Source organism: Apiospora kogelbergensis (assembly GCF_038363985.1).
Source record: "Apiospora kogelbergensis strain CBS 113332 chromosome Unknown utg000016l_segment0_segment0, whole genome shotgun sequence".
Taxonomy (NCBI): Eukaryota; Fungi; Ascomycota; class Sordariomycetes; order Amphisphaeriales; family Apiosporaceae; genus Apiospora; species Apiospora kogelbergensis.
In genome coordinates this window covers 279628-298047 of record NW_027117433.1, presented here as the reverse complement: position 1 = coordinate 298047, position 18420 = coordinate 279628, and the positions used below count along the sequence as shown (strand labels likewise).

The window sequence follows — 18420 nt, the reverse complement described above, 5'->3', positions numbered from 1 at the left end:
GCATCCAAACTCGCATACGATCTTGACCTAAGGCTAGTAAGACTACCTACACATTTTCTGGATGGCCCTTCTCCGGTATGACTATGGGGCTTCCAGAGTTCGACTGTAGCTCGATACCAACAACTCCTCATTGGCCTGATTGGCTATATCATTTTTGGTATCTGCTGCCAACTTGTCACTATTCTTGTGAGGTCCCCTGCTTCGGAACAAGACCTTTGCTTCACGATTGGGAACCATCTGGGCTTCAAAAGCCATGCCGGCTGGGCGCGAAGATATTTTCCCATCCCATTGGAACTCGTAGTGCTGCAAGAGGCGACTGAGGACAAGCTTGGCCTTCTTGACGGCATAAAATCGACCAGGGCAGGCGTGCGGCCCGTACCCGAATCTTCAGAGCGCGTAGTTAGATACAATGACCGTCACCTGTCTCATAAAGAGGGATGGACGCTTACTGAAGGAACGTCGTATCGACGGTAGAAGCGCTGGCCGCCTTCTGCTGGCCTTCGAGTTTGGCGAAGCGAAAGCCATCGAAATTCCGCGGGTCTTTGTAGTTATTGGGGTCCAAGTGTATGGCCAGCGATGGGAAAATCATCTTCTGGCCTCTTTGTAGCTTGAACCCGTCGTGAAAGGTAAAGGAATCATCCATGACGGTACGGGCAACGGTAACTATGGCCCCCGCTCGGGGCGGACAAGAAGATTAGCCAGGGTCGGTTTAACATCACGAGGAGCAAAAGGGGCGCGAGAGAGAAAGGCACTCACGCGAACCAGCCGGATACATGCGCATGGTCTCTCGGAAGAAACTATCCAGCAAGGGCATATTGTTTAGCGCGTTGTCGGTCCAGCCTCTCTGTTCCAGCAGAACCCGCTCAATCTCTTCCCTGAGCGGCTCCACGTAGCTGGGAAGCATGAGCAGCTGGTAGAGGGCGTGCGTGACCAGGACGCCGGTGGCGCTGCTGGCTGCGAAGGTCTGCTGGAGCAGGTGGTGGGCCTGCCGTCGGGGCGTCTCGTCGCCGGGGATGGAGCCGGGCGTGTCGATGATCCACTGCAGCATGTCCTCGTTCTCGGCCGAGACGTCGACGCCGTTGTCGCGGTCGATGAGGCGGTTCTGGATGACGGGGAGGAGCATGCTCGTCGCGTGGTCCAGGTTCCGCCGGTGCCCGCCGATGGTCAGCCACGCGAACAGCCGCCGCAGGGGGCCCAGCGCCACGAAGTTCCACAGCGTGCCGTGCACCAGCACCGTCCGCGCGAACCGGGCCGTGACGTCCAGGTACTCCTCGTCGCGGCACAGCTGCGGCCCAACGAGCACCCGGGACGTGGTGCGGTGTATCAGTCGCGCGCAAAGCTCGGCGGCGTTGTAACTTCTCCATTCTAATAGCCTATTTATCAGCATCCGTGTTGCAACATGCGGTGACTGGGCGGGGGCTGCAAACCGGTGATGTTCCCCATCTCCTTCTCCACGGCGAAGTCGGCTTCATCAGCCAGCAGGGGGACAATCTTGGCTATATTTCTCGGTCAGTAAATCCAGCTCTCGCGAAGCCGTCAGAGGGACGTAGGGGTAGCTCACGAAACCTCTTGTTAAGATATTGGGTGACAACTTTGATCTCGACGTTGCTACTGTAAAGGTTTCCCACAGATGCTTGCATATTAAAGGACTGCAACGTGGGGAGAGGTAAGAAGCAGTTTTCCTATGGTCGGGGTTATGACGGGACTCACGTCGCTCAAAGCCTGGAAGAAGCTTAAACTTTTGGGCGCCGCAGATTTGATGTCGGCGAGATACTTGGGCGGGAGGACCCAATAGTCTTCACCAAACACCTTGGCGAGGAAGGGTTGGCCTTTAGAGTGGTACTGGAGTTCCTGTCAGCTCATGGCTTCCGATAGCCGTAGCACTCTTAGCACGAATGGGCAGCTAACCTTGGTGTAACCCTCCTGAGAATAGTGATCCATGGCCCAGCGCGAGGGCGTTTCGCGGGTGAAGAAGGTTCTCAGGCGAGACTTGCCGACTCGCTTATACCGACTAAACAAGCGTAGGACTGCCCTACTCACCAGTAGAGCCACGGCCAGGCCGAAGAAGGCCTGCGTAACAGGGGCGTGGGAAGGCATTACTATCGGATGTTATTTGCTACTGTGAAGGTGTCTTGCCTTCGTGCTCGTTATTATAGATGTTGTACTGATTCCTAGACCTACGCTGATATGCGAACCTGTAATCTTATCCTTGAGCTATCTTCTTATTTCCTGTCATTTTTGTAGTGGATACGCCTGCCTCTGTTCGGCAACCGAGCCAATACGCCCCGGACGCCGGTTTTGGAGGACTCCGACCAATGAGGAGGCTTCCGAGGAGCAACATGAGAGTCACTAATGAGAAATACACATACGCCCGCGCCAATTTGGCGTACTTGACTCACCGTCAACAGATATTTTGGATTTTATTTAGCTTATAGTGCTTGTGACAACTCTAGCTACACCCAATCTCTTGAGATGCCTATGGTATAATTACAAGTCCCCATTGAATGTTGCGTGGGGAGATCAATGAGGCAGTGGCAGCTATAAAAGATATACCTGTGAGATAAATGCGAGTCATATTTGCCTCACGTCGTGATTGTTTCCCATAGTGATGGCTACGTAGAAAATACCAGAGTCTCTACTCTCCGTGGTGCAAGACTTTGTGGATATATGGAGAAGAGGTGTTATAGGGGTACAGGCATGAAATCAGTTTAGAGTATATTGTCCAGTTCTGCGGTTTCATTCCCGCTCGGTGCGTGACTTTAGTATCAATTTGCCATTGAAAGCTACCAATATCAAAAATTCGAGCATCATAATTTCGTAGATGGAATGGATTTAGGAAGACTATGAATAACTCAAGTAAAAACACTATGTGGCCTTAAATACAATTTAGATGCCATTGCCGTTGGACAAAGCTGCTCCAGCGTTCAACGACCGTCGCCCATAAACCAAATGAAATCTCTGGAAACTACCAATGGTGTAAAGCTCGTGCTGCAAATTGTCATGCAGCTGGTCAAAGTAGTTCGCGTCAAGATCCAGTCCGGGAATATCTAGAGGCCTGTCAGTGGGGGACAAAACGCGAGTGCGGCGGGGGACGGTCATACCTCCTCTAGCGGCCTTGAGACCTCGTACCACAGACAGCAGGTTCTCTGTCGTACTCTGCTTCATTTCCTTTGTCGGCGCCAGGGCACCGACGGGGCAATTCAGGAGCGTCTCGACCACGTCCCGGGCCCCTGCCTCACGCAGCCAGCTCCGCAGAGAGAGGCCGTATTGGCCCGACTTCCCCGTCGCCGCGCGGCAGCGCATCACCAGTTCCCCGAACCGGACTGTGGCAGGGTAGCGCGACGCCTGCTCGGGGCTGAACCCCCCCGAGTGGTCACACTCCAGGAGCTGGATCCAGCCGCCCGGCTTGGTCAGCGAAAAGAGCGAATCGACCACCTTCTGGGCCGAGATGGGTTCACAAGCCGATAACACGAGTTTCTGGTGGACCACGTCGAACGATGCGTGCCAGTCAGAAGGCCACTCCTCCGTGACTGATTGCTTGACGAAATGGATGTTTGGCGGTGGTGATGGCGGGAAATAGTAGCTCGTGATGTCGGTTCCAACAAACTGGGTGCTCTTGGGTAGTACCGAGGCAAGATCCATCAACCAGTGCCCTAATCACATTCGGCGATGTCAGCAACTGTGCCACATGTCACTGAGGAACAAATAGGGGAAGGAGAGGGGGTTAAAACATGCCGTCTGCAGTTCCAGAATCAAGAATCCGCATGGACTCCTTCACCTGATTAACGGGACAGTGCAGTAGGCTGCCCATGCTCGCTTTGATCCAGTCGTGCTGGGAGCACAAGTGTCGAACTTCTCTGTTACCGGCATCCACTTCTGTCGAGGGCAAGAGCTCGATGGCCTTGACCCATGCATTGCGCAAGCTGTAGATCTTGCGCACCTCCCAGCCCGCCTGTTGGACCAGGTCGCGCCAATGGGCCTCGGTTCTTTCCTGGCCGTTGGCAGTCATCATCATGTGGATATCGCCGTACCGGGAGAGCCTTTGCGCCTGCCCGTCCGAGAGAATGGTTTCCATGACGATCAGTCGACTCTTCGGGCCTGTGACAATGGCTCGCCGAATGTTGGAAAGAATCTTCACGGCCTCGGGGTCTTTCCAATCGTGCAGGCACCATTTCATGACATAAGTCTCCGACGGTGGGACACTGTCGAAGAAGTCACCACCGATGAGGCTTTCTGGAGCTATTCTGTCTCCCACGTCTGCATACTTGGCGCCTGGCACATGAAAAGCTGCCTTGGCCTGTTCGACGACATGGGGCAGGTCGTAAACCCCGCCGCGCAGCTTCTTGTATCGGCGCAGGAGGGTGGCAATGAGCCCCCTCCGCCTCCTCCGACATCAATCAACAAACTCGCGTCGTCGTCGAGCTCGTGCCACGGGTAATCCTGGAGAATTCCAGGCGCCATAGCCTCGGCGCCGCCACCCAGAGTGCGGTGCAGGAGTCCCACCCACCCCTGTTCCTGGAAGTACGCAAACATATTGGCGTCGGTCTCGAAGTTGATCTGCGCCGGCGACCTTGTCATGTGTTTCCGCGTCGACTCCGGAATGCCCCGGGCCATGTCGTACATCTGGTTGCCATACAGCTCCACCCAGTTGCGCCACTGGGTCCAATGGTCGGACCGGAGCAGAGTCGAAGTATCGTTATTGCTGTACATCCCAGTTGTCTGGTCAAAATCAAATATGCCGTTGTTGTAGAGGACTCTGAGCACCTGTTCGAGGCGGTCAGGCCGCGCACCACTGGCCTCGCTGAGCCGCTCCAATGTCATCGGCCCGCCAGCGAGGACGTCCGGTATGTTTCTTTCCACAGCCGCATTGAGACACTTGGAATTGACATAGCCTAGTTTGCAAATAGTCAGCTACCACTTCAAGGCCGGTTGTGAGAGGAGAGGTGAGGCATACCTAGGAAATGGTCCGCTAGGATCGCGCTCCGTGGCTCTAACAGCCGCTGCACAGTGTGCAAAATATTGACTGCATTCGCAGCCAACTGAGACAGACGTTCGTCAGGTAGGCCATCTTGGTCGTGGAGTCTTGCTCTTAGAGCCTGAGCAAGCGGCCCCTCTAAGTAAGAGAGGGTAGAGGTGACTGATGACGTGAGGTTCTCAAGAACAACACTTAGGGTGTCAATGGCATCGATCTTGGTACTAGCTTCGCCGTTGAAGGTGGGATGGTCTCCCAGGCGACGCGCCCCGTCCTTTGCCAAGCCTATAGCAGCCATTTCATCACCAAATGAGTCAAAGATTGGAAGATACCGGGAGAAGAGTGATACATCATACTCCAAAGACAATGCCAATCAGACAACCGAGCTCTGTTATTTGACGGTGGGAGTGGTATCGTATGAGTATAGCACGGACTCCGAAGAGCCCTCCGAACTTCTCGACCAGGCATTGAATGAAAAAGAAGCCTCGCCAGCATCTTCCTAATCGGGTTCGGGCTCTGCTTTCTCCGCGGGCACCATGACCGGTGACCGTTACCCAATACCCTTTTTGGGGGCCAGCTTCGACATTGTGAGAGTCTGCCCTCTGATACCTGCAGATTTGCCAAGCTCTGTTTTTTGCTTACGACCGTCATACCAGGGTCAGAGGCACCGCGCTCTTCCGCATTTCTCAACTTCTTGTCTTCAGCTCAAACGGGTCGCAGACAACCTTTTGATTGGCAGCACGGCACAAAGAGTACTTATGATTTCTTTCCTTCTCTTTTCATTTATCCAATAATATAACCAGCACACCTCATCGGAGTCGGGGTGTTGGCAGCACACGGCTCACATAGTGGTGTTACCAAACAATCTGATAACCTGGCATTCTCTCTGGGGTTTGTGTGATGATTATCAACCAAGCATGGGATACATCAGTGTAAGAGGTAGTACTGCGCTTTTTGGCGTGGGAACGATTGATTTCACAGGGCAACAACTCGAAATAAGGTGACAACCCGTGGCAGCAAATAAACAAGTGGAAAGGTGCGGGGTTTGTCGTACTCGAGAATAACTCTGGAGTTCACCGCATCTTCCGTGATAAGTGAAGCCACGAGAAATTATCAACGTGATGACCTATCTCTATGGGTATATGTAGTTTGCTGTGTTTACACATCCTAAGAGACTCAGCTCCCTTGTTCGATGTTGACGTTGACATCGACGCCTTGACTACCCTGGTTTAACAAATCAAGCAGTCTTTGCAGCCGGTCCCTGAACTCCCGACACCATATTTCTTGTACGTTGGCTGCACTGATAGAGGCGGGCGATTTCTCCTTGCTGCGCTTCTGTCGCAACTGGGAAAGTAGGGACAGCGTCCGCAAGAGCTCCTGGCGCATGAGCTGGACGCAGAAGGCCAGTTGCTCGCCGTTGTCGTACTGGAGAGACCCGAAGCTGACCCGCGGCATGGAGTAGCGGAACCGAAAAGTCTCACAGGGACGAGTCGTATCCGTGCCTGAAGGAGTCTCCTCGACGTAGAGTGACTTTTCGAACACGCATATCACAAGGTTGAGCGCCACTGCTACCAGAGTACGACTACTCGTACAATGCTCAAAATCGTCTTCTTCCACGATGCCTAACAGCCGCCGGGTGTGGCTTTTGCAAGTGCTTAGAATACTGTCGAGGGTGTGCGACCTTTTCGTACTAGTGATGCCCACTAGCGAATTAATGATCTCAAAGAACGCCGCCACATTGCCTATCGGATGATGCGCGCCATCATCTATCTTGGAGGGCACTCCGCACTCTCCCGGTTTCCGCGCCGTCGCTCTTATGCTGTTGGCAATCACTGATGAAGCCGGTACATCGTGGTTAGGTTCTTCCGGCAGCTGCTTTGCATTGGGAAACGTCCACTGGCTTAGATCTACGTCACCCTCCACCACAGCCGTGAGGGACGTACCCGCCATATTCAAAGGCATATCCAAGTCCATGTCGGGGAGATTAAAGAAAGTCGAGCTGTCCTCCTGCATAGGGAAATCGTTTTCGTCTCCGAACTCGAGGCTTTCCCCCCATAGTGACATCTCTGAACCACAAGGGGGTTTGGTTGCGTTACAGGCGTCGTCGCCGACGCCTGCGACGCAACAACTGTTGTGGAGGTCGAGCACTGGGATGAAGTGCTACCGTGCTGTATACTGTGCCGCCTTCTGCTGCGTATACCGGCAACCTTGCCTACCATGGATACCTCGTACTTGCAGGGCAAATCCAGGTCGCTACACCGACTACAGCCGGTTTTCTGACCACTGCACTTTGTCTGTGGACTTATTAGCATGGTCCGCGATCCGAATGGAGTCATGTAGATACACACCTTTGCAGCGTGGCAACTGTTACACGCTGACCGAAGCTTGACGGGTCTTGGTGATTCGTGGGGCATTGTATATGCTGATATGATGTTAAAGGAAGAGGAACAGGCTGGAAGAAGATAGCATTGGGTGCGAGATTTCGGTGTTTGGTTATAAAAGCGAAAGCTAAAAGGAGACCGACTGCTGCGATGCGCTATTCACAATAGTCATGAGGTGGTGTGCACAACACATGATGCAGGCTTCAAGGAAGCCACCATGTACCCCGCTCTGTGAAGCAGACGTGTTGAGGCGCGATGGCAACCAGGTTGAGTTTGATAGGGAAATGGCCATATGGGCCCTTCGGAGACTTAAAGATTCACAATACGGCCGGTCGATTGCAAGAATTCTCCGGAAACAGGGAAGGTCCTCCTAAGGACGTATTACCTTTCAGACGGCTTACCGTAAGCTAGCAGATCTGAACCACCTCAGTACATGACACCCCCGTTAGCCAAATGTTTCAGCAGTGTGTTTATTTCCGGCGCTTAGCTTATCTGCAGCTGGTTTCTGGCTTCTTCGGCTTCACGTCGTCACGTCTACCGGCCAATCAGGTCGTACGTATTCGGTTGAAGACAGTAGCACCGCTGGGGGAGGGCTTATACGGTTATCGAGCTAATCGAGTGTGATTTATATAGGTGTTGCATTACTTGCGCTCGGTCCTTATTCCGTTTTTGTCTCCAACGTCTTCGGCGTGGATCAAATCTCGTAAGTATGGGATTGCTCGCGCTCGGCCCTTGAGGCCTTTCGACAAACATCGTCTCTTTTTCGACAACAGCACGGAAGAGGCCGAGGTGGCGGTAACGTTACAACACATGAATCAGGCGAAACCCCGTCTGATCAGCGTGGTCAAAAGAGGCGGGCTGAAGAGGCGTCAATTTAACCCTAGGCTGCAGCAAACCGCAGAAAGTAAACACGCCCTGAGCATCAGGGGTAGGTTACTTATGCAGCTCTGATACGACTGCTGCACTGTGATAACCCCCGAATCCTCATGCAGCGGAAAAGCGTCTGTTGATGTCCGTATATTTCGTCTATGTAGTGATAGATATAAGCTACTGTCCCCGTGACACAAACTAGGCAGGTGTCTAGCTAGTCTACTTGTACTGCATGTGGCTGGGCGGCACGACGCGGCCGAGCGCGACCGCTTCAAACCAGCCGTTGACGCAGTCTAGAGGCGCTTCACCCCGGCAAGACTCCCAAATTTCATTGATTCCATCTACTACCCAAGATTCCAGAGGCCCTTTTGCCCTCCAGGTGAAGAGCTGCTGCAGCTGCTCGGCGTTCTCAGCGCTGGTGATGATCTTGTCGCCATCTTGGAAGCGGAGCGACGAGTGGAAATTGATCCATCGCCAGGCTAATTCAAGCTCTTGGAGCTGGCATTGCTTTGCAAGATGATGCCAAGAGTCCAGTGCGGCTAGGTAACCTGGCTGATTGAACAAGGTCTGATAGACCAGACCGTCCACATCGGCATTGTCGAAGCGGCCTTTCCCGTCCTTGATTGCATCCGGCCTGACCATGAAGTAGGTGGCGCCTAGCGGGGAGTAGCAGTAGAAGGTCATTCCTAACCTTCGCAAGGTGGGAAGCAATTCTGCCTCTCCGCGGCGGCAAACCGCATTGTAGAACCCCTGATAGACGGTTGGCAGGACGTAGCCCTTGGACTTTCCATAATCATGGAAACGTTGTACATCGTCAGCGACAAAATTAGACAGGCCGAACTACAATAGCGTGGCGTCAGCCATATGCATGCCACCCGGGACGGGCCAACACGGGACGACACGGGATGGCGTTCCCGTGACAGGCTGAACCCACCCTCTTGAAGCACCCTGATTGGTACAATTCCTGGATTGCTTCGTAGCTATCCTCCATTGGTACACTTGGATTAGGGGCGTGGAGATAGTAAATGTCGAACTGGGATCGTCCGCGTCAGCCGCCGATTTCGGACGATTACGTCGGCAGAGAATACCATTACGCACCTTGGTCGATCCGTCCTGTGGGAAGCCCAAGTCCTCCATGGAACGAAAGGCGCTTTCTAGGACTTCAGGCTTCGAGTTGCGACCTGGTGACGCTTTGCCATGCACGACGAAGCGGCCAGGGGCATCCAGAGAAGATAGGAGCTCTTCGCAGCCCTCCTGTACGTGAAGTTAGGATTTCAGCTAATGCACGGCGGACTGACAAACAACGCAGCACTTACGTAAATGACTCCACTGTCGACCTCTCGGATTCCATTCTTCTCGCAAACTTCTAAGAGCTGCCTCTGATTGGTCTGACCTTTCCTATCGAACTGGAACGCGCCAAAGACGATTGATGACTCCATATTGCAATGTCCGATGTTCGGGCTCGTGTGAATGCTCGTGTCAATGGAACGGCTCCCTTGAGGATGAAGAGTGTTTGCTGACAGTCAATGGAGCCTCATATGTGCTTTGAAAAGACACCACACGATGGCATTTCATGAACTTTGGCGGAAGCCGGTGGCCTGAGGTCAGCCCACGCCCCGGCCTCCGAGATTCCGTCGGCATCCTGTCGGTCTCTTCGTAGGTGGAACATGGCATCCATAGGTTTAAACCATCCCTTTTTGTTCCGTAATAGGCTTTGACAGTACCCTCTATCTTTGAGTCAGATGCCATCTCGACATCCAACACTTGTCTTGGGACACTGTAGTGCGCGGTGTGTCAACTTCCAGAGCTTCCAATAACTTCTTTCTAGTAAAAGTGAAGTCACTTACTGCCGTAGGATGATCCCTCTACGAGAGTCAGAAGGGAGCATACTCCCCCACCTCTTGTTGCTCGTGGTCCCGATCACGACCCTTGCAGGCCCACGGTTTCCCCAGCGGAGGAAATTTGCCATTGCCGCCATCATAGGACTGGCGATTAGCTGTCATGTCAATCAATTCACTCAGAATCTTGGTCTGGCGAACCTCTTTTCGTTGGCTTGGCCACACTACATGCTGTGCCTCGCCAATTTTGTCTTTGCGTCCGCCGAGGGGCCCGAAGGCGACCTTTGGCGCATAGACCGCCCGCCACGCGAGGCGCTGTCATTCCCCGCCTTCTCCTGGCGGAAGTTCATCTGGGCCTTTGTTACTCTCTTCAACACCCGCGGCATACGCTGGAACTACGAAGTTCCCTATCCTCCCCGGAGAGTTGGCAAAGGTGAACGAGAAGGCACGGCGAGATTCGTATTGTTGCAGCTGGTCGATCTCGCCTGGATGGTTCTAATGGCCGATCTCGTTTCGCAGTTGGGGCGGACTTGTTTCTTCATCGACCCTGAGACGAGCCAGGTCTACACGAACACGAAGCATTTATCCGTGAGAGGCCATGAAGCCCTCGAGTCTCTGCTGAGGGCGTTTGTTTTTGGAGCTGGGCCGTATTTCTTCATCAACATACAATACGTCCTATGCTCCATCCCGTGGGTACTCATGGGATGGAGCAAGCCGCAGGTGAGTTTCGATCAAGAACGAGTGGTCTGGCCAAGTAGCTGTCTTCCTGTTTTGCTGACGAATGTGGTATCCAGGACTGGCCGCCGTTGTTTGGCCATCTTTCCGAGGCCACCACGGTACGGAAATTCTGGAACCGCTTTTGGCACCATATAATTAGAAACGTAGGTTCCCCTGTCCAGTTCACCCTCTTGGTCCTTGACTGTCTCGATCCCCTCGTTTTCTTTCCCATGGCTTTGGTGATCTCTCAGGCTTTGGTCTCTAACAATGGTGTCAGAGCCTCACGAGCTTTTCAACAGCTGCAGCACGCCGACTGGGGCTCACGAAAGGATCCACGTTATACTCATATACGCATCTCTGGATTGCTTTCACCATATCTTCAGTGATGCATGCCGGATCCATGATGATATTACCATCTCCTGTGAATATCAGCTTGGCGGAAAGGTCGGTTGGGTTTATATTTTTCTTTCTGTATCAGGCGTTTGCAATCAGCGTGGAAGACTTTGTACAGTGGGCATATAAACGTATAACAGGAGAACACTTTGGTAGTTCCTGGCATCCATGGTTCGGATACATGTGGGTAATCTGCTCATTCTGGTATTCGCTTCCACATGCTGGGGGGAGTCATGCTCAAGTTGCGATTAGGGCAAGACTCACCGCTGCCGTTCTCTGTTTTTCGGCCGCTGGCAGAGAGAATGTCTTTGGCCATGGTCTCGTTGTAGTTCAGGTGCAGATAGAAGGGCCCGCGCAACCGGGGAATTTTGTCAGAGGCTGTGGGCATGTTGTTGCCTAAGGTAACCCATTGAGGGTATCCATACAAGGGTTGATGACACGACGTTTTGTTATAACGGGGCAATGTGCGTAAGACCTTCTTACAAAACCAGAGGGATGCATGTGAAACCAGGAGCAATAGCATGAATCTGAGATAGTGTGTGTGATGGACGTAAACTTCTAGGCTATGTGAAATATCTAAGGTCAGGGCTATGAAAAAGTCGTGGGGATGCCCCAACCCTATCTGATTTGCAGGGAGAACGATTTCAGATTGCGCGATTCTGTGCATTATGGCATAATATGCATGTAATACTGCTAGTCTGGTTTTACTCGGTACACAGAGATCAGCGCCATAAACACTGGATCGTCATGATTTAGATACTTGTGTAACATCGGCTATATTTGCTGGCTTCGGCCTCGGTGTATTTCGGTGACATAAAGGTTCCTCACGACGATCCCCGACCCCAGCCGGCCTGCAATTTGGCTGCCGCACCTGCACCTGCAAACGACCCAGTAGCGATCGCATTCGCCACCATTTTGGCTGGAACGGAGCAATCTCCTACAGCGAACACTCCTGGGGCACTAGTCTCTTGGAAGGGGGTGTAGTGAGGATGTCCCCCTGTGGGGTGAGCTGGAGGCCTAGCTGCTGTGCGAATGGGCCGTTCAGCAATGTCTTGGGGCGGTGGACCAAGAACCCCTCGGACGCATCCGGCCCCTCGCTGAAGGACACAGTGACGGCGGCGCCGGTAGGCTCCTTGGCGAGCCGCGTGATGGGGCGCGTGTCCGTGACAATCAGTCCCTGCTCCTCGGGCCGAAGTCCCTTGACAAGCTCCATCGCCAGCGCTTCAGACCCGTCGGTGTAAAGGGTAACCTTGCCCGCGAGCTGCTTTGCGCCACGAGCGAGATGAAGAGCCGGGGGCACATTGGCCAGGTCACCAATGGCGAGAACGCCCGCCGTGTCTACTCCCTGTTCCTCATAGCCATGGCAGAAAAGGCAGTGGAATCTGCAAAGGTTGTTATTAGAGGGGCGATGTTGTTTTTATCTATGAGGTGTCTACTCACATGCCGCGGGCCCAGCATTCATCATAGCCTTCGATGTCGGGCAGCACGTCCTGAACGCCAGTTGCCAAGACAACGACCCGACCAAGCCAGGTTTGACCGTCGGCGCTGGTGGCTTCGAAGTTGCCATTGGCATTCTTCTTGATCTGCGTCAAAGCTGAATCATGAAAGGTGACGGTATTGTATCGGTCCAGGAGCTCGGCGCGGGCAGACTTGCGGAATTCGGCCGGGCTCTGGTGATCCCACGTGGGCAAGGTGTGCATGTGCGTTGCCCGTTGGTTGCGATACACGCCCGAGTCAAACACCACAGCTGTCTGCAGAGCCCGCGACAGGGTGAGCGCGGAGCTAAGCCCTGCCGGCCCGGCGCCGACGATCAGGACATCGTATATCGTTGACAACGTCATTTTACTGAAGAAGCCGACCATGAACGCTGCTTTTTCTCCAAGTGTGTAAAATGTTTACGGGATGAGGAAGATGCTACAAGAAACTTTAATTGGGCTTACTTAGCAGGCATTGAATGAAGATCTAATAAGAGAACTACGAGCTACGAGTCTGAGAAATACTCATTCATTTATCATCTTTCTCTCGACAATCATGCGTTGATACTGATTACGGCCACCATCCGGGGTGCCCGTCTAAAGAGATATGCAAATATTGCAGTGTGGTGTCTGGTCAATATCCCGAGTTGGTCCTGCATAGACCGGCTCGGAAACTACTCGGCTACATTCCATTGGCTCGGAGACTTTTTTCCACACCCACAAGATGGAAAGCAAATATGACCCCCTTGGCAAGTGAACCTCGTCCGGATGCCGGTTTCGTCACTAGCAGTCAGTCATTCCTTCCTTGCCCAATCTCAGCGTATGGAAGTCGCGCAATACATGCACCTGGCGCCATTTTCGTACTAATTGACCTTCCCATGACGGCACAGAAAATGCGAGTACATGGCGGGTACATGATGCCAGGCCGAGGTGGGTGTCTTGACGCAGCATTGCTGTCTTCGGGCGTGTCTCAGATTTTGTTCGAATGCCTGCAGATCTTTATCCGCTTACAAATACAGCGTCAAATATCAATGCTGCCGATCATTGGTTTAATTTGACTCGAGGTTGGCTCAAGTCTCCGAGATGTTTAAGTCTCCGAGGAGCGACTTCCAGTGAAGGCTTGCAGTTTGTCAAAAGGTTTCCTGCGGAAGGTCCTGTGATAACTTCCGTTGAGGGAAATCCAACCACAGTAACTGCAACTGAAAGAGAAAGACAAAAAAGACGAGACCGCGCACCATGACGAAAAGCAGACATTCCTCGCAGGGTCCATGGTCTGACCCCGAACCTCGTTCTGAGCCTAGCAATGACCTGCCACACAATGAAAAGGAGGTGTCTGCAGAGGCAAAGCCCACCGACAGCGGTGCGCCGCATCATGGATTCGGCTTCTGGATGGTGTTTGTTTCCCTCTGTCTGGCATCCTTCCTAGCGGCGCTAGATGTAACCGTTATTACGACCGCCCTGCCGACCATCACCGATTCCATTGGGGGCGGTGACCAGTACGTTTGGATCGCCAACACGTATGTCATCACGTCCACGGCTGTCCAGCCCTTCTTTGGCCAGCTGTCCAACATCTTCGGACGACGCTATATCACCCTCGCCGCCGTGGCCCTCTTCCTACTCGGCAGCGGCCTCTCGGGCGGCGCGACTGGTGTCGGCATGCTCATCGCCGGCCGTTGCGTTCAAGGCATGGGATCTGGGGGCATTATGATGCTCCTCGACCTGATTGTTTGCGACCTGGTGCCGCTGCGAGAACGCGCTAAATACATCGGCATCGTCATGGCCAGCAGTGGTGTCTCGGCCGCTTTGGGACCCCTTATTGGCGGCGCGATTGTGCAGACAATCTCGTGGCGATGGGTCTTTTACATCAATATCCCCATTGGCGGTCTTGTTTTCATCACAATCGCCATATTCCTCCGTACCGAATACAAGCGCTCGCCCACCTGGTTGCATGCGCTGGGCCGTATCGACTACTTGGGAAACACCATTTTCATCGCTTCTGTGGTCTCTCTCTTGTTGGGTCTGGTTATGGGTGGCCAGATTTTCCCCTGGCGTTCGTGGAGGGTCATTTTGCCACTTGTCCTAGGCGTCGTCGGCATTGGCGCCTTCATCTTCTACGAAAGCACGAGCCTCTGCAAAGAACCGACGATCCCCCTGGAACTATTCGGGAACCGTACATCGGCCATTGCGTACGCGCTGACCTTCTTGACGGCCATGCTGCTACAGTGGGCTTCTTATTACCTGCCAATCTACTTCCAGGCCATCCAGCTGTCCTCGCCTATTCGTTCGGGCGTGCAGTTGTTGCCCCTGAATTGCTCCCTCATCCCCTTTACTATCATCGCGGGAATTATTGTCTCCAACACAGGGCGGTACCTGCCTGTGCACATTTTCAGTTTCGCGCTGATATCGCTCTCGTTCGGTCTCTTCTCTCGGATGGACAAAAACACATCCACGGCCGAATGGGTACTGCTGCAGATTGTCGCCTCCGGCGGCCTCGGCACCACCATGAATACGCCGTTGACGGCGCTCCAAGCCTCACTACCCGACTCGTACAATGCTAGTGCCACGGCGACTTATGCTTTCCTTCGCAGCTTTGCCTTCGTCTGGGGTATCACGATCCCGGGCATTATCATCAATGGTCAAGTCGGCAATCACGCTTCGGCCATCACCAACGACCCCCGAGTACAGAGTGTTTTAAGGCAGGGTGGTGCGCTGGGGTTCACTAGCCGCGATGCCTTAATGACATTGAGCGAAGGTACTAGGAGACAACTTGTAGGCCTTTTCACCGACGCATTCAAGATATCCTGGTATGTGGCCCTGTCGTTTGCACTGCTGGGGTTCATCCTATGCTTTGGCGAAAAGCAGATCGAATTGCGCACTACTCTAGACACAGAGTTCGGTCTCCAGGACGATGGCAATAAGAAGACTGAGGACCACGAGGCCAAGGTCGGTGTATCTGAGACGTCGCACTAAAAAAATCGGTACGAGCACTTCTGGTAAGAAAGGGGTTTACTACAAGGGTTTTTTTTCAAATTTTTTTTTCCACATGGCCATTGATTACTGTTCTCCAATTTCGGCTCATGTATGTTGCTACTTTTTTTCCTCTTCACGATGTACGATAGTCTATGGTTTTATCGCTCTATGGAAATAATATTTTAATAATACCGACCGACTCGAAAACATCGTGCCATATTCAATTGTTTTGCTCCTGTGTACAATTCCAAATATCTAGGTCCATCGGGGGCCGCCATGTCGGTCACCGGATTGCATAAAAATGAATGGCTGGTAACGGGTATTACAAGAACATTACTGTCTCAAGTTCGCCACAAGCTCAATAGTATCAACGCCTTTGAATGAGCAATCAAGTCCCTTCTGACATTAATGACCATGATGACTGGAGCCAAACACACCTCTGCTGCTGCAGTTCTCAATGGAGACACGCGCCGACGATATAGTCTTTTGGCGCGTATCGCTACTTCATTTGCACTTATTACACTACTTTGTCTGGCCTTTCTCCTGCAAAAAAATACTTGTGGTGTGCATGTTGATGCCCTGCCCCAGACCCAGTCAATCGAGGATGGCGTGCAAGCGGTCTTGAGTGGCGCCCCTTTGATCGGTGAGTGAGACATATCAATTGCACGCCCCGGGCGCGCAGATACATGGGATCACCAAATAACAAGGTTAGATGGCCACAACGACTTTGGAATCTGGATTAGGGCATTCTATCACAATCACATATATGCCGAAAACTTCACTGGAAACGGCCAGCTGTACGGCCAGGTAGACTTCCCGCGGCTTAAGCAGGGCCAACTGAGAGGCCAATTCTGGAGTGTCTACACCGAATGGTATTTCCGATCCAGACACCTGAACCCACACACTGAGGTGCTGTCGAGCGACCGATTGACGGAATTTTAGCCCCAAAAAGCAAAACGACTTCAACGACAGTACTTACCACGAGACCATCCATGATACGCTGCAGCAGATTGATCTTGTCAGTCGACTGACCAATGAGTACCCCGCCAACATGAAGGCGGTGTCGACAGCCAGTGAGCTCTGGAGCGACTTTGGCTCCCGCAAGCCCCAGATCTCTGGCTTCCTGGGCGTCGAGGGGCTGCACCAGATCGGCAACAGCGCGAGCGTTTTGCGCACGTACTATTCCCTGGGCGTACGCTATGCCTCGTTGACGCACACCTGCCACAACGCCTTTGCGGACAGCTCGGAGGCCGAGGACGGCCGGCCGGCGCATGGCGGGCTCTCGGTGGCCGGGGTGCGCATCGTGGCCGAGATGAACCGCCTCGGTATGCTCGTGGACCTGTCGCACTCCAGTTTCGATGCGCAGCGGCACGCCCTGCGGGTGTCGCGGGCCCCCGTCGTATTCTCGCACTCGGGCGCCTTCGGCGTCTGCGCCCACGTCCGCAACGTGCCCGACGATGTGCTCCAGCGCCTCGCAGCCAATGGCGGCGTCGTCATGATCAGCTTCTACCCCTCGCACGTGCGCTGCGGCGATCCCCAGAACGCCGCGCTGGCCGACGTGGCTGATCACATCCAGTACGTCGGTGCCCTGATCGGCTACCGGCATGTGGGAATCGGGAGCGACTTCGATGGTATGGCGGCGGGACCTCGTGGTCTGGAGGATGTGAGCAAGTACCCTCAACTCATCACGGAGCTGCTCAAGCGAGGGGTGAGTCGAAAGGACATGGAAGGGGTCGTCGGCGGAAACATACTTCGAGTCCTAGAAGAGGTGGAAAATGTGGCACATCACCTAAGTGATGAGAAGCCGCTGGAGGATGATGTAAAAGACATGTTTGAATAGCTCGGAAGAAACCACCGGCCATCCGGACTAGGAGATTGCGTAACGCTCACGTGGAAACTATATATAGGTTCAATGTACGGTGGGATTTGGGGAGGACTCACTGATCTGGCATTGCACAATTAAACACTGAATCTATAACCTCATCATTTCTCTTTCAAGTTCAAGCATGGCGGTCAACGTAGCCTTTACCAGCCCGGTCAATAAGCCAGGCCAAGAACCCTACCTTTCGGCCGAAGACGTCTGGAGCGGCATCCTCGACTCCGTTCGCCGCCCGGAAGAATTCGTTGACTACATAGCAGAGACGGAGATTCTGGAAGATACGGGTTTGGCCTTGAAGAGAATCCTCCACTTTGTCCCTGGCGGGTCCCATGGCGCTCCGGGCGGGAGGTTGGAACAAGACATCACCATTGTGCCGGAGTTCAAGGTGAATCTGCCCCCGGCCAGCTATCACAAATTTCCTGGATACTAACCAATCTCAGGTCGAATTTGTGGCTGCCACTACGGGGAAAGCTACGTTGATGGTGTCAAATGAAGCCGATATTCACGGTTCCGATGGTCAGGTTTACATGACCCAATGCTTTGAAGTGGCTTATCCTGAGGGGGTGGCACCCGGCAGCGAGGCTGCGGTCAAACAGTTCAATCACCTGTCTGGAGTTGCGCGACGTAACGTTTTGTCAAACATTCAGTCGTTCCGAGACCTGAAGTCCAAGAAGCCTTAGGCTGGTAGGGAGAGACGGGAGACGGGAGGCAGGAGACGAGGCATTCTACGTAGAAAGTCAATATTCGGTGATGGTCCATGTTCATTCAAATTTAGGAACTAAGTTTGTGTGGAAACAAGAAAAGAAACTCTTTGATCATGGATAGAGGAATCTTGTGGTTTCAATGCTAATAATTCATTCTCCCACCAATCATGCCTGTAGGATCATTCCATTAGGCTCCTCACTTCAATACGACCTATCATTGT

The 18420-nt window shown here is 53.2% G+C and overlaps 10 protein-coding genes across 10 annotated transcripts; 4 read left to right on the top strand and 6 right to left on the bottom strand.

Annotated features, from left to right (window-relative positions):
• Positions 1–81: 81 nt before the first annotated feature.
• Positions 82–2097, bottom strand: PG998_014945 (cytochrome P450; the record flags this gene model as incomplete). Its single annotated transcript, XM_066881761.1, has 7 exons — positions 82–385; positions 450–663; positions 757–1365; positions 1428–1496; positions 1562–1649; positions 1711–1842; positions 1909–2097. 7 exons carry the CDS (start codon positions 2095–2097, stop codon positions 82–84), a joined length of 1605 nt encoding a protein of 534 aa, XP_066723306.1.
• Positions 2098–2886: 789 nt separating this feature from the next.
• On the bottom strand, positions 2887–3642 carry PG998_014944 (uncharacterized protein; the record flags this gene model as incomplete). The annotated part of the gene is made up of 1 exon (XM_066881760.1): positions 2887–3642. One exon carries the CDS (start codon positions 3640–3642, stop codon positions 2887–2889), a length of 756 nt encoding a protein of 251 aa, XP_066723305.1.
• An 82-nt stretch (positions 3643–3724) lies between these two features.
• On the bottom strand, positions 3725–5270 carry PG998_014943 (uncharacterized protein; the record flags this gene model as incomplete). Its single annotated transcript, XM_066881759.1, has 3 exons — positions 3725–4342; positions 4393–4892; positions 4955–5270. The coding sequence occupies 3 exons, from the start codon at positions 5268–5270 to the stop codon at positions 3725–3727; spliced, it is 1434 nt and encodes a 477-aa protein (XP_066723304.1).
• Positions 5271–6148: 878 nt separating this feature from the next.
• PG998_014942 (uncharacterized protein) lies at positions 6149–7386 on the bottom strand (the record flags this gene model as incomplete). Its single annotated transcript, XM_066881758.1, has 3 exons — positions 6149–7119; positions 7173–7266; positions 7321–7386. 3 exons carry the CDS (start codon positions 7384–7386, stop codon positions 6149–6151), a joined length of 1131 nt encoding a protein of 376 aa, XP_066723303.1.
• Positions 7387–8442: 1056 nt separating this feature from the next.
• Positions 8443–9662, bottom strand: PG998_014941 (uncharacterized protein; the record flags this gene model as incomplete). Its single annotated transcript, XM_066881757.1, has 4 exons — positions 8443–9063; positions 9158–9256; positions 9322–9477; positions 9540–9662. The coding sequence occupies 4 exons, from the start codon at positions 9660–9662 to the stop codon at positions 8443–8445; spliced, it is 999 nt and encodes a 332-aa protein (XP_066723302.1).
• A 417-nt stretch (positions 9663–10079) lies between these two features.
• On the top strand, positions 10080–11571 carry PG998_014940 (toxin biosynthesis protein; the record flags this gene model as incomplete). Its single annotated transcript, XM_066881756.1, has 3 exons — positions 10080–10781; positions 10856–10942; positions 11056–11571. 3 exons carry the CDS (start codon positions 10080–10082, stop codon positions 11569–11571), a joined length of 1305 nt encoding a protein of 434 aa, XP_066723301.1.
• A 537-nt stretch (positions 11572–12108) lies between these two features.
• PG998_014939 (thioredoxin reductase) lies at positions 12109–13012 on the bottom strand (the record flags this gene model as incomplete). The annotated part of the gene is made up of 2 exons (XM_066881755.1): positions 12109–12553; positions 12612–13012. The coding sequence occupies 2 exons, from the start codon at positions 13010–13012 to the stop codon at positions 12109–12111; spliced, it is 846 nt and encodes a 281-aa protein (XP_066723300.1).
• An 870-nt stretch (positions 13013–13882) lies between these two features.
• PG998_014938 (major facilitator superfamily protein) lies at positions 13883–15616 on the top strand (the record flags this gene model as incomplete). Its single annotated transcript, XM_066881754.1, has 1 exon — positions 13883–15616. One exon carries the CDS (start codon positions 13883–13885, stop codon positions 15614–15616), a length of 1734 nt encoding a protein of 577 aa, XP_066723299.1.
• A 417-nt stretch (positions 15617–16033) lies between these two features.
• Positions 16034–17456, top strand: PG998_014937 (uncharacterized protein; the record flags this gene model as incomplete). The annotated part of the gene is made up of 3 exons (XM_066881753.1): positions 16034–16259; positions 16329–16488; positions 16559–17456. The coding sequence occupies 3 exons, from the start codon at positions 16034–16036 to the stop codon at positions 17454–17456; spliced, it is 1284 nt and encodes a 427-aa protein (XP_066723298.1).
• Positions 17457–17622: 166 nt separating this feature from the next.
• On the top strand, positions 17623–18175 carry PG998_014936 (uncharacterized protein; the record flags this gene model as incomplete). Its single annotated transcript, XM_066881752.1, has 2 exons — positions 17623–17880; positions 17936–18175. 2 exons carry the CDS (start codon positions 17623–17625, stop codon positions 18173–18175), a joined length of 498 nt encoding a protein of 165 aa, XP_066723297.1.
• Positions 18176–18420: the final 245 nt, after the last annotated feature.